The following is a 14,500-nucleotide window of genomic DNA, read 5'->3' as shown; positions in this document are numbered from 1 at the left end:
AGAGGTGGCAACCTGTACAGCCAATCCTTGGCCCTCTGTCCAAAATGGAGGAGAAAAATGGAGTCAGAAAATAAAAGGCAGACCTTTCCCTGCCTGCTTTGCCCTTTGTGTGTCGTGACCAGCGACAGGGTTCCCACATTAACCCCTCCATGCCCTTACCTCCTGTCTAGGTTTGAATAGACAGGTATCTGCCAAGGAAGATTGGAGCCTCCCTTGGAATGCAAGCCCCCCCACCCTCCTCTTTCCAAATTATTATAAATTTGCAATTAAAAGGCTGTCAGGCAAAGATTTTGGGAATAGGTATAGCAGTTCTTTACTAGAGATATTAAAAATACAAATGTTATAGTATAAAATGATAAGCAAACAAACAAACAAGGAATCCCAGAACAAAAAAAAAAAAAAAAAAAAAAAAAAAAAAAAAAACCACCACCTCTGACAGAGTCAGAAAAACACAAAAACACAACCTGACACCCTGTTAGTCAGGGCGTTGGGAACAGCCCAGAGTCAGCCCTCCCGGAGTGGCAGATGGGGCCTGTTGGGAGCAGAGATGATGGTCCTGGGAGCCAGGGGTCCCAAAATGGGTCCGGTGGAGTCAGGGGTCCCAAAATGGGTCCGGTGGAGCCAGGGGTCCCAAAATGGGTCCGGTGGAGCCAGGGGTCCCAAAATGGGTCCGGTGGAGCCAAGGGTCCCAAAATGGTCCTGTGGAGCCAGGGGTCCCAAAATGGGTCCAGTCTTCCTTTGGGAGTCCCGTGGGAAGCACCGCAGTGCCTGGTGATACCTGTGGCTCCTTTTTATCTGGCTGGAAATGGTCGCTGTTCTGCTCTCTAGTAGAGCATCTCCCAATAGGGTGATGAAATGTGTCATGCCATTGGTGAGCTTTGATGGTGCGTTAACAGAAGATATTCCCATGGGGATAGTGAAAGACTGAGCAGAGATAAGGAACAACACCCCACCGGGTTTTTAACAGCTGCCTTGTTATCAGGGAAGGCAGTTACCCCCTCCCTTCTGGAGTTACAACAGACAAGAAAAACAAAACCTTTGGCTATTTCTTTGTTTTGGTCAAGTACCCTTAAATATCCAACACTTAGTCTCCTTGGTGACTCATGGGGGAAAAAATTCTTTAAAGTAAAAAAGGAGCAAACCTAACCCCCAACACCTCCCCTGGCAGCCTCAAGGCCGTGCTGATGGGCAAACCCCAGGACAACACCGTGGACCTGTCGGGCATCCCGCTGAGCCTGAAGGACGTGGAGAGGGTGACGTCCTACCTGGAGCACAGCTCGGAGCACATCGACACGGTGGAGCTGGGCTTCACCGAGCTGACGGACGAGGTGCTGCTGCAGCTGCTGCCGGCGCTGGGCCGCCTGCCCCGCCTCACCACCCTGGCCCTGAACGGCAACCGCCTCACCAAGGCCGTGCTGAGAGACCTCACCGACACCCTCAAGGACCCCAAGAAGTTCCCCAGCGTCACCTGGATTGATTTGGGTAACAACGTGGATATTTTCTCGCTGCCCCAGCCGTTCCTGGTCAGCCTGAAGAGGCGTTGTCCCAAGCAGGGCAACTTGCCGACCATCCTGGAGTTTGGGGAAGGGCAGGTCGGCGATTTGGAGGGGCAGGAGGGGCTGGGGGACAGCCAGGAGGAGCTGAGGGGTGGGTCAGGCCAGGCTGGCAGCACGGACTTGGGACAGATGGACAGAAGGGCCGAGGCTGGGGAGCCCCCCAGCTCAGAGCGAGGCGCTGCCACACCACAGACATGATGTCCAGCCCTCGGGTGGGCACCTTGAGCAAGGATGACTTCAAACCTCAGAGCTGGGAGGGTCTGTTCCCACTCCTGCGTGCTGCAGGAGTCCCGGCTGCTGCCTTCCCCCTGTGCCACCAATGTCAGCGATTTTCTTCTCGGAGAACACATCAAAGCGATCACACGGAATGTTTGTATTCCCTAAAAGCTGGCCGGGTGTTTTGAAGCATCAGTGGTGTGCTGTGCTTTTGGCGCTCTCAGAAATGCCTCTCCAAGGGGCTGCAAAGTCTCAGAAGGGCAGGAGGAGGGAGCAGGGAGGCTGTGCAGGGAAGGGCTCCCTTTCCTCAGTGCATGGACAGACAGCAGCCACCCCAAAGGATGGGATAAACCTTCCATCCTTCCCACTCCCCACTGCAGGGATCACTGGTGAGACACAACAAAAACCTGCTCACACACAAACCAGGGGTGTTCCTCTCGATATTGTGAGCCCAGCCCAGAAGGGAGAGCTTTGTTTTCCTGGGGCAGGGTTAAATCCCAGCCTGCCCCGTGCCTGGACAGCAGCCTCACCCTCCAGCCTTACCCAAACCAGGCTGGCACCTGTGCCTGCCCAGGATTGCTTCAGTCAAACCCAGTTTCCTACCAGCTGTGAAAACTCCTGAGCTTTTAATGGGAGCATCAGCTCCATCCTGGGAGGGACACACAAATCCTGGAGTCAGGGCTCTGGAGCATCACTGACAAAAAGAGAGCACGGTACTGAAGGGTTAAAAAAGGTAAAACAAGCCTGGGGTTCATCCCCTCTCTCACTGCCACACAGCCAGCTGGGATTTAAAGCCTCAGAAAGCCTTGGGGTCACTTGCCCCTGGACCAGAAGTGCTTTGTTTCGAAAATGTTCTTTTCTAAGACAGGGCTTTGGGGTTGATTGCCTTTCAGATGGGAAATGGATCAGCCCAGAGCAGCAGAGCTGGAATGTGCATTTTGGCTTTTTGGAACTAGAATTTCATTGGATCCCAGACCTGGGGGAGGGCAGGAAAGTGGGAAAAACTTCCTTTTCTTCATGTTCCAAGGAGCAGACCTGACTCCCTTTGCAGAGGGAGCCTCTCTCTGTCCCAGGCCCTTCCCCTGAGTGACTCCAGCTTGGCTTTTTTTTGGGTGCAAACAGACTTTTGGTCCCATTGGCTCTGCCCATTTTTCCAGAGGGGCTTCAGGCTGCCAGTGGTTGTTTGTCCTCCATTTGCAAGAAGGTAACTTAGAAAAAACTCTGCTACTTTTAATACATTTGGCAACACTCAGTATGATTTGCATGTATCCGAGCCTTTTTTTCCTTTTTTTTTTTTTTTTTTAATTCTAACTCTTTCCAACAGGCATGAAAAGAAAACTTTCCAGTGAATATGGACTATTTCTGTTTGAAATAAAGGAGCTATCCATAAGCAAAATAAATGATAATGTTTAATAAAGAGGCAGTATTGAATTTTTCCTCTGTCCAGGTTGAATGCCCAGGAAAAAAAACAGAGGACAAGGCAGTGCTGAGAGCTGCTGGTCTGGGTTCTTCAAGGGGCTGGAGAAATAAAGAGCTCAGTTTATGGGCTGGGTTCTTCAGGGTGGGCATAAAGTGGACACAGAAGCATCATAAAAGAATCTTTTAAATTTTAAATATTGCCAGTGTGGAAAATAATGTGGGAGAAAGGAATGCTGAGAGCAGGGCAGTGCTCCACAGGCTGTTTATCTCCAATATTAGTGCACTGAAGGAAAAAAAAAAAGCTGTTTATTTGCAGCAAGGGCTCTGTCCCAGCAACAAACCATGGGGGCCAAGGAGTTGGGGGGAACACTGGGAGATTTAATCAAGAACAAGATTTCTCTTTGCAGAATAAAAAGAAACTGCAGCAATTTCTTCTTTCTACCCAGGTTCCTCAGTATGGGCTCCCCTCATCCTCATGCACAGCTCAAGTCCCTCTGCCTGTTTAAATTATTTCAATCACAAGCTCCTTGCTGCAAGGTTTTTATTCCCTGCTAAGTATTTACACAGAGCCTGAGGAGCTGCCTGGACCCCCCCCAGATCACAAATTCACAAACCAGAGGCACTTGGCATTTAGAGTGAGCTCTGCATCCTTAATTCCTGTTTTGCTCCATTCCCTCACGGACACAAACCACCCAGGAAGCTGCTGCTGCCACAGTTCCCCTCCAGCTCAGCCTCCACCTGCTGGGAAACACATCAGGCCATGGAGAAATAATTTAAATATCTCCAAAGGGAGATCCCTTTGCCCTGTGCAGGTGTTGCACTGCTTGAGCCACCTCTGCTCCGCTGGTACTGATGATATCCCTGTGCCCAGTGAGGATTGAGCCCTTCTGAGACAGAGAAAGAGCTAGAAAGGGCTTTTTATCAATAGATTCGTGCATGCTGGAGGATGCACCAAATTACTTGCATGGAAAAAGGGAAAAAAAAAAAAAAGAAAGAAAAAAAAAAGCAGAGCTGTTGTAGAGAGAGTTGGTTATAAAAGCTTTGGCTCATCAGTGCCTTCCTGACAGTGTGGATTAGTTCAATTATCCACTTAGTGCACTTCAGGATAATGATGATCCTGTGGGCTCAGCACAGAGTGGGGCTTGGTTGGGTTTGTTTTTTGGTGTTTTTTTGGTGTTTTTTTGTGGTTTTTTTTTTTTTTGTTTTGTTTTGTTTTGTTTTTTTGTTTTTTGTTTTGTTTTGTTTTTTTGTTGTTTTTTTTTTTTAAGGAAGCAGGGTGAGACGCTTCCCTTCCCAGCTCATCAACATCAAAACAAGCTCAGGGCTCACTCCACATGTAATCAATGTTCCCTGGGCTACACTGGGCTGCTGCTCCGGGTCAGAAGCTTTTAACTGGCCTTAGATGAAGGATTCAAGGACTGAAAATCGCTGCTGTTAGAATATTAAAGCAAAATGAGGTCATTTCTTGTCGAGGAGGGGAGGAAAGGGCCACCATAAAATAAATAAAGCATAAAACGCCTCAGCCTGGCTTGGTTGGTTCTCTTCCCACCAGCACCACCAGCTCTGCCTGGGCATGAAGCAAAAGCAGCCTGGAGAGGAGATTTATGCCCTCAGCAACAAAAAATGTAATTGGAAATCATTCTGTGCAGATTGAGGAGCCCACAGCGAGGGGAATGGAAACAGCAGGCAGGGAATGAGAGAGGGATGGGAGAGGCATCAAAGGGCTGGTGCCACGCTCCAGGGAGCTCCTTCCAGCTGGGCCACCTGGGAAGAGTCTGCAGCGAGTCTGTCTGTGTTCTGAAGGTGGTTATTCATTTAAAATGAGGGTTACATTCCCAGAGGATGGTTGGGAGAAGGAAAGAAGGCTGGGAAAAGTCACCCCCAAGCAGGGAGTGTGTGAGAGAGCAGAGGGAGACACAAAACCGCTGCTGGGGATGTCCAGAAGCTCAGAACTCTTAGGCCAAAAGCAGCCTTGCTGCTGCTCAGGGGCAGAAGTCAGCAAATGTCAACCCAAAGTTGCCCAAACACCAACCTTTCCCAGAGGAAGAGCCAAAAAGTGACCTAAAGGATTGAGGGGACACCACGGGAGGCAGCCGTGGCTGGGGGCTGCCCCAGGCTGGGTTATCCCACTAAAACTGCCTTTGGAGAGGAGCAAAAACCTTCCAGAGCTCCCCTGTGGTTCATCACCCCTGGTTCCAGCAGCAGGAGGAGGTTTGGGAGCTGATGCTCAGGAGCACTCGTGTCCTGGAAACACAAAGACTCCCCTGCGCCATTAGCTGGGATCTGCTATTGCCATGGAAACTAATTGACCTTATTAGCAGAATTCATCAAAGCTCAGGAGAAAAGGGGTAAAAACAAGTGACCCAAGCTCTGCAGTGAGATGTCCCTTGGTGAGCAGCAGATGAAATCTCCTCCCGACCTCTCTGGTGCAAGGAGATCCCACTTTTCCTCCAGGGCAGTGGAGTTTTTCTCTGTCTGGGGGATGATTTCCACCAGCAGGCTGCACAGAGTGAAAGGAGAGGAGCTTTCCAGCTCGATGAAATGTCTTCAACAAGAAATTCTGAAGGACAGAGCCATCCCTCACAGCACTCTGCCTGCCTCCAGCCAGGCTCCAGTCCCACTTCCAAGGGGGAACCCAGCTCCAGGCACATTAACATGAATTAATTAATTATCATGAATAAATGGATGGCTATCCCCCAGCTGGACAGGGTTTGGAACAACCTGGATTAATGGGAGATGTCCCTGCCCACAGCAAGATGTTGGAATGAAATGGGCTTTAAGGTCCCCTCCAACCCAAACCATTCAGGGACCTGTGTTTCTATAAAATGTTCACACAGGATTTGGTCTCAAGGAGGATCACGACAAGAGTTTTGCTCACTGGAGGAGTCCCGGATCCCAAGCTGGCACTGCAGGAAAGGTATTTAGGAATAAAGTGTCATTTTTTATGTGACAACTCCATCAGCCCATGGCTCAGTGACCCTGATGGATGGGGAATTGGAGGTGCTTTGTTTACAGCCCCTTCTGGCACTTCTGGGGGTGCATTTTTTATCTCCCCCTCTGGAAATAAAGAGACACAGCTGGTTTTACCTTCAGCTCAGTTGATGGTTTTACATAAAATTGAAGAGCTGATTTAATAGAGTCAGAGAAGATGCAACCTGTTCACCACAACCTTTAATTATGTTTGCAGTTTGCTGAGTTTTCTTGGCTCCTAATAGCTTATTGATCCTGTGGCTTCTGAGCCACCTCTTTTCTTTGCTGTTTTATTAACTCAATCTGAGGTGAGAATAAACCTGTGGGCTGGTTTGCATCCAGCAGATTGGGATGAGCATCCCCAGCCTTCAGTGAGCCTGGTGCATGTGGCAGCTCTCAGGGAGCTTTACTGGAAGGACAAATAGATTTGAGGTTTACAAAAGAGGAGAGAAATATTAATAAATAATTTGCTGAAGGTCTGGGCTGGGTATTTATCACTGGATTTTCAAGGTGTGTGCTGTAAAACCAATTTATTCCTGGCTCTCCCTGTCAGTTCTGTCCTTCTCCAGGGAAAACCAGGGTTCCTCTGGGTCTGGGCAAGGCTTTGGGTGGTGCTTTGTGATGAGGATTTTGCAAGCAGCACCCACAGCCATCCTAAACACAATCTACATAATTAAAACCTCAAAGCATCTTACTAGAGGCCCAAATTCCTGGAATAGACCTACAGAGACTCAGGGATGGATGGAAAACTATGGAATATTGGGCTACAGCAGATGTGGAAAATCCAGCTGCATCAGCACAGGAATGAGCTTCCCTTTGGCAGCTGCTCCTTGTCGTGTAACTCACTCCAAGTAAGAGCTGCAATTCCAGCTCTTCTAGAAATGAAAAATAAGGCACTAAAGAATCAATCCCACTCTGGTACCTGCTGCCCCAGGGCTCTGACTCCTAATCCTACAGGATTCCATTGCTGGGGAATTCTGCATGTAGAGAAACAGGCAGAAAATCCCAGAGGTGGACAGGCTTCAAACATAGAAAATAAAGGTTTCTCCTTGGGCTGTGTGCATTTGCACATCACTTTCCAAGAGGAGAACTTCACCATTCCTTTTTTTGTTGTTGTTTCATCTTCACTGTACCCACCTGCTTTGTTAAATTATCAATTCCAAGGCTCAGGATTTTCCCCAAGCTGTGCTTTCCTGCAGGCTCAGAGCTCCCCTCCACCACAGGCACAGAAACAGCAGAGCTGGGGGCTGAAATGCAAATATTACCCTTTTTCTGTGCCAACCCCCAAAATGGGCTGAACTTCCAGGGCAGGGGCAGCCACCAGCCCAGAGCTGTCCCCTCACCCTGGTGTCACATCACTTCTTGAAACCATTTTGGTGTTGTTGGTGATTCTTCAGCCCTGTTCTCCTCCCTGAAACCTGTCTTTTGCCTCAGCTTTATCCTCTGACCCGTTGCCAAGTGACACCACGTTGCTGCTGTCATCTCCAAAGACCTTTTTGAAGCATAAAGAGCAGCACCTTTGAAATCCCCTGTCCTTGATGCAGCTCCTGCTTTGCATTTCCAAACAGCCTGGCCCTGACACTGAAGCTTTATTTCACCTCCTCCAAAGCACAGCAACAAACAGGCTGCTGGGGAGGTGACTGGAGAGATTAAATGAAATTAAATTCAAAGTGCAGGTACCTTGGTGCAGGGGCTTCCCCCATCACTGTGCATTTCAAAGCTCCCACCTCACTCCCAGCTTTGAAACCATTCCCATCATCTTCCCAGCAGGAATCCCCTGGATTTCACTCTGCACAAAGAGTTTATTATTTACTGCCATGGCTGAAAGGAATAAAATACCTGATTTGACACAGTTCAGGAGAATTGCTTTATCCAATGACTGACCAAATCCTCTGCCTGCTCCCAGCACGGCTCCAAGCTCCAGTTTCTTATCTGTAATGAGGGGATGTGGAGCACTGCAGACTGCTGCAGGATTATCAGATGGAGGCACAGATGTAAAACATTTATATTGGATATTTCAGCTGCTGCTGTCGTTGTGAGCTGCATTAAACAGCTCACAGATCACCTGAGCACCAGCACTGCACGTGCTGTGTGATAAGGGCTGATAAACAAATTATCATTTGGTACCAGTATTATCTTGACTCAGGTGTTTATTAATAAAGTTTCATCCATCCAGGAAAATTTATAATTTTTTATTATGGGTGATAACCTCAGGCTTAGCTGGAAGTTTTTCTTTAATGTGCTGTTAAACCTCAAGCCCACTCCACTGGTTCAGTGATAACAGCACCCAACAAACCCAAAGCCAACACTAACAAATCTTTAGGTGCAGTTTCCAAGTGCATAGAATACACAGAAAACCAAGAAAATCAAACCTAGAGTAACTATCCTACAGGATCTGAGAAAGCACAAGGAAGAAAGCAATCCAAAAATCTGGGAAATAAATTGAAATGATAAAGAAAACCAAGGAGAGCCCAGCAGAAAGCCATAGGCAGCTTCAGAAACATCAATCATTATTTGTTTAGAGTTCATGTTGCAGCTGTGCTGTGCAATGATTTTACCACAAACCATAACAAACAACAACAACAAAAAAATCTGTTATGGAAAAAATCCAAGTATTGACTTACAAAAACTAACAAACAAAAGTCTTAATTATTGGAGATTAAACTTTTAACATCTCTATTTGATTAAAACAGCAGGGATTTGAAATCAGTCTCCACTGAGTGGTTTTTTTATTTTCATTTTGTTCAGGCTCCAGTTCCACACAGATGCTGGGCTGGAGGTGTTTATTGACTCAAAATGCACCTGGAGCAGACACAGCCTGGCAGGTCCTGAGCTGCATGGGAGGGAAAGGTAATGAAGGGCAATTCATCCTTTATTTTTTATTAAATAAAAATAAGTTTTAACTCCTTTGGCTCCTCATCACACGCAAACCAGAAATACTTTGGGGCTGGGACCATGACTGCAAGTTTGCACAGCATCACAAACTGAGCCTTTGCTGGTCCAACACTAAGAAACATTAATTAACAGCTAATTAAAGAGTGACATTTTCACTGTGTGTGAGATTCTCTCCACAGTAATGAAAGCTGCAAATCTCTTATACAACAAGGAGGGAACCAGCAGTAAAACCAAGTTTCTCCAGAGAAGCATCTTCAAGGCTGCAAAAAATCTCATTTATTTCACACGCTCTGAGCTTGGTCACTGCCCCATCTTGTGGGCTCCAGTGTCAGGAGTAAAGCAGGACAGATGCTGCTCTTTGAATTAGAGCACAGGAGTAGAAAATGCTCAATGTTCTTTAAATCAGCCCTCCTTGAACACCCGAAATCAAATCCCACCTGTTCAGTCCTCACCACGTTCAGCAGTTTTAGGATCAGTTTGTAACAGCTGGGCTGAAGCTGATTTCAAGCGTAAAATGAAGTCACTGAATTACATGAAGTGACAAAGAAGGGGAATGTTTTTCCTATCAGAGCATTAAATGATGCATTAACCTTGTCCTTCACAGGAACACATGAAATGTGCTCCAGCTCTGGCAGCACAAGGTCAGTGGGGTGCCAGCAACATCCTGAGCCTGAGAAAGGACAAAGACCCCCTGGTTATTGTGAGTTTCTGCTCTGAGCAGCTCAAGAGTTGCTGCCTGTGGTTATCTCAGAAATTGTAACAAAGCATTTGCCATTCTTTAGCTGGGAGAAAACAGACTTGTGGCATTTGTCTTGCATGACACCAATGCTGGAAAACAGCAGCTCCTTTGTGCCTCACTTCTCTGAAATGAAGGAGAGTTGGAAAATGAACAGCTCTTCCTCCTGCTTTGAGGGGAAAAGGAGTGAAGTGTCAACATTTAGGATTTGTTGCATTCTGCAAAGCTCAGATACACAGGATATCCCTTCCTCCTTTCTAATTAAGTAGATGCAGCTCACACTGCCTCAACTGAAACAGCAGCCACCAAGCCAAGCTCTTTACATTTCCATTAATAGCTGGGATGTATTAATTATAGTAATTTATGGCTTTGCACGAGTGATTATTCTCATGCTGATGCAGATATGATTGCTTTACAATACTAATCAAGAAGTAAGGATGATAACCAGCATTTATGTGAAATGTGAGGCTTGTGATTTACAGGGAGGGAGCAGCGAGGCAGCTCTGCCCCTGTGGATCCCTCTCCTCCTCCTCCTCCACAATTCCAGCCCCTCTCCATCCACAGCACATTATTTTGGGGATAATCTCCATGTTTTCTCTCAAATAGTGATTTGAGACATGGCATTGCCATTTTTCTTATTGCTAAAAGCTGGCACTCGGCCATTCTTTGCTTTGCTGCATATTTTCTTTCTTTCTGCTTTAATCTTTTCATCTATTTTAGATTTAGCCGGGGCTGTTGGCTGCTGTTGCGTGCCAAAGGGATTCCTGCCAACTGTTCTTTTTAAACCTTTAGAAAATCCAAAATAATTGTGTTTTAAAACCAGATTTTTGTCTGCTGTTTATTCCCCAACACTAAGTTTTAAGTGCTCCAAATGTAATCAAAACAGAATGGTTTTATTTCCCCTCCCCTCAAGCACCATGAAATTATCTGTGCTCCCCTGGAAGATAACAGTAAAATGTTGAAGACGCTTGTTTTGTTTGAAAGGCACCATTTTCTAACAAAAATAACACTTTTCCATTCATTAATCTCAGCAAAAACCCAGCCTGTTAGAGCATCCCTGCTGAGGAACATTGGTTTTGATTAGAACAATAAACAAGTGATGCTAAAATGAAACTCATGAATACTTATCTCCAACAGATACCACCAACTGCACCTTCAATAAACCCAGAGAAATTCAATATTTAAGTTTTCCCAGATCAACTTTGCTCTGTTTTAATGAGAGAATTCTAACACTAGAAAGCAAAAATTACAAAACAAGTTGCAGCAAACATTTCTTGAGCAAATTAAACACCTCATTAAACAATTTGCTGATTATTTCTGTTTGCTGAGGGCATGTGGCTGTTTTTACCTCCACGGTCTGAAGATTCACATTTAAAGAGTGGTGGATTCCTTGTGCTTTTTGAGAGCTTTAAACCCATTTTTTATTCCCAGTGCATGTTACAAGAAATGTCAACATGTTCTAGTACACAGGCTCTTAAAATCAGGCAGAAATAGTTTTATTTCTTTTAAACACTGGGAACAGAATGTAACTTCAAGTTTTAATTAAACAGTGGAGTAACCAGTTCTTCATCCTGCTCAAATCCTTTCAGATAAAGAGCAACTAATTAATTCCAAACATGTTTTACCTACTCCATTGCCCAGGCTGAATGTTTTTTACAAGCCATGGATGTATTACAGCAACAATTCTGGGGGGAAAAAAACCCAGTTTAATTTACCTGCATGTTTTAGAACCATGAGATTTATTTGAAAAACACTAAGCCTTGTTTCCTGCATACTAACTTTAAGAGAAGTTCCTGAATTTCTACATTTCATGCAATTTATACCTCGGATAGCACAGGCACCTGTGCTTTTGGAGGGACAGGGACACTGCCCTGTGAGCAACACCAACTCACAGCACCCTTCAGTCAAAAAATAAAAATTAGAAGTGATTCAGATCCTCACCTGAACTCTTCAGGGAAATCAAACCAATCCCAGGCTCTCCAGCTTGGAGCTGTGAACACTGTGATCAATCCCCTCTTGGCAGAGTGACCAGAGACTCATGAGGAATTAGCTCAATGATGAATTAAATTTTGCAAAGAAAGCATTTGCAAAATGCACACCCTAAAATCTTCCATTTGCTGACATCAAGTGGGCAGAAGGCTCAGCACCATCAGTTTGAATGTTTAGAACTGAAGTGTTACAACCTGCCAGTTACACTGACATTAATAATTAATTATTTGGGAGTTTTGGCCTCAAATGCTGGGGTTTGACTTGTTTAAGCATCTTTAAGTCCCCAAGATTCCCCTTAACTCTTGAACTTTGCCTCTGCAGCAGATTTTAAACTCAAGTTTGAGATCAAAACTAGAAACAGCAAGCCTGCAAACAAGCTACAGATGCAGCTGCATTTGCTGCTCTGGCTGTCAGAGTATTTAAGGGCTGATCTCTGCAGTAATTACACTCTTGGTGTCTTGTTTAAACTCTAATTACCACACTAAACCCCACTGGCATTATCTGCAGTAAACACTCTGCAATCTGTGTATATCTTACAGCAAATTATTGGAGTGCCCAGTGTGTTTAAAAAATGTGATGCAGAATTCAAAGTCATTCCTTAATGCAGTAAAGTGACAAAACACAGGGTTTAAAAAAATATTTTAATGTACATGTAATAAACACCTTAACTGTTACCACTTTGTAACAGGGCAGAAAAATGTGTCTACACAAAATCCTCCAGCTCAGGTGTTTTGTTGGGAGTCCTGCCTCAGAGATGTTTCCAGCAGCATCACCTGGAACACAGGAGAGCAGGGTCAGGTAACCAGCCTAAATCATCATTAATGGATTTGTTAATGAGTGAGATATCATCAGAAAACCTTTTGCTCACCACCAGTCAATCTGCCGGTAATTCCAGCAAGTTTGGGTTAGTTTCATCATGTGATATCACAGGGAAAGTGACACATTTGTGGCAGAATCAAGACCTTTATTTCTTTGTCTACAGTGCAGAAACAGCTGCTCTTACACATTTACTGCCTGTATTTTAGTCCAAGTTTGTTTTTTTTTTTCCCTAGAAATTCATTAATTATACATTAAGAAGAGAAACATTTTTGAGACTGCATCTAAAAGCCACTAAAGTTCACCTAAGAGCCCAATAAATATTAAACTCACCCAGCAGACTGTCCTGCTCTGCTGTCTCAGTGCCCTCCACAGGCCTTGTGAAGAGCTGTCACATCAGTGGCTGCACATCAACAACCTGCAGAGGCTCCACCTAAATATATCAGGAAATAAACATCACACTTAAAAAAAAAAAAAAAAACACACATCTCAAGCTCCTTACATCCTACAAACGTCATTCTAAATTTACATTTCACCTGCTATAGAATTCTGTATATTGCACTGAAAGCCCTCACTCACCTTCACCTCAGAGCCTCCTCCCCACTGCTCCCATCCCGTGGTGTCACATCCACGTGGAAATCCCAGGCTCTGCAGAGGAAGTGGGACAGAGGGACACAAAGGTGAGATGTTTGCAGGGAGAAAAAGCTGCCTGGGGGTTTCGAGAGGATGAATTTCGAGGTTGGAGCCCCTGTGTGTAGCTGCATTTCAGACCAGAACCAGGGTATCGTCAGTTCTCGCATCTGACGGCACTTCCTATTCAGGGTTATCATCATCAACAGCCGTTAATTACCTCCTCTAATTAATCAATCAATCAATCAAAACACTAGCTTTTATCTCAAACGGTTGTACAATCTCCCCCCGTGTATGAAGCACTAACTCTTAATTTGCATGGACACAAAATCAGTTTTATTGAGTTTTTCTTTAACTTCAGATGTAATTTTAACAGGTTATTTTTGACTCGTAAAGCCCTGGAACTTTTTTAACAACTTCACACACCTTAATACATATATATAAAAAAAACTTTAACTTACTCTTTACTTCAAGCCATCTTTCTGCTGTGGGAATAAAAGCAAGAGAAGTGTTAGCAGAATATTCTTCAGCAGTAGAAAGCAGCTTTATACAGGGCAAAACAAGAACAAAACCAGACCCTCATTACCAACTCTGCTTGTGCTTCCACCCCCCGTGTTTATATTAATATGCATCGCTGAAATAATTATATCTGGTTAACATTAGTAGATATTTAAATATTAGTAGTCAGCAATCCTCTCCAAATAATTTTGAATCAAGGAAATTGAGAATTATGTAAGTTTAAAGTAGTATAAAAATGCAGCTCGCGAAATGGCGTTGACCAACAAGGCAATTTTTAAACTGAAACCGCGAACATCCCAATGCTGTGGATGCGATTCTTAATTACGCAGAATGGGTCTCGCACGTGGAAAAAGCAGGAAGAGAGATTTAATTGCTAACCAGCGCCATAAAACCCGGTGGATGGCGCCGGATACCGAGCGCTCCCCACAGCGCGTTACCTGCGCGGCCCTCACCGAGCCCCGGCCCGGCCGAGCCCTCTGACTTACCGGAGCGGCCTTTCCGCAGCCCCTGGAGGTGTCCCGGCGCTGCCGGCGGGGTCGCGGTGCCGATGCCGCCTCCATGGTGGCCTGAGGGGACAAAGGGCCGTGAGGGGACAAAGGGCCGTGAGCCACCAGGCGCCGCGGCCCCCCCGCCCCTCCAATGGTGCGGCCCGGCCCGCACGGCCCAGGCGGACCCGGAGCCGCTACCACTGCCGAGATGGGGGGGGGAGAGCTTCATCTCGCTCAGTGGTACGGGAGATTCGCTCGTAAAGCCG

General features: G+C 45.8%; 1 protein-coding gene and 1 long non-coding RNA gene across 2 annotated transcripts in view; one reads left to right on the top strand and one right to left on the bottom strand.

The window, feature by feature from the left end:
- The window catches only part of LRRC75A (leucine rich repeat containing 75A), a gene marked incomplete at its 5' end in the record, with an annotated part of 62,398 nt that extends 59,214 nt beyond the window's left edge, over positions 1-3,184 (top strand). The window contains one exon of the mRNA XM_083875157.1: positions 1,169-3,184. Coding sequence (XP_083731283.1) covers positions 1,169-1,754 — 586 coding nt within the window. The 3' untranslated portion in view covers positions 1,755-3,184. The remainder of the gene's footprint in view (positions 1-1,168) is intronic.
- A 9,248-nt stretch (positions 3,185-12,432) lies between these two features.
- Positions 12,433-14,337, bottom strand: LOC310916998. Its single transcript, XR_014591380.1, has 5 exons — positions 14,232-14,337; positions 13,689-13,712; positions 13,177-13,245; positions 12,931-13,030; positions 12,433-12,554 (listed from the first exon to the last, which is right to left on the bottom strand). It is a non-coding gene; the product is annotated as an uncharacterized lncRNA (long non-coding RNA).
- Positions 14,338-14,500: the final 163 nt, after the last annotated feature.

This window comes from Zosterops lateralis, assembly GCF_965231275.1.
Source record: "Zosterops lateralis genome assembly, chromosome: 19".
In the NCBI taxonomy this organism is placed as follows: Eukaryota; Metazoa; Chordata; class Aves; order Passeriformes; family Zosteropidae; genus Zosterops; species Zosterops lateralis.
This window is presented reverse-complemented; position numbering and strand designations above follow the sequence as displayed.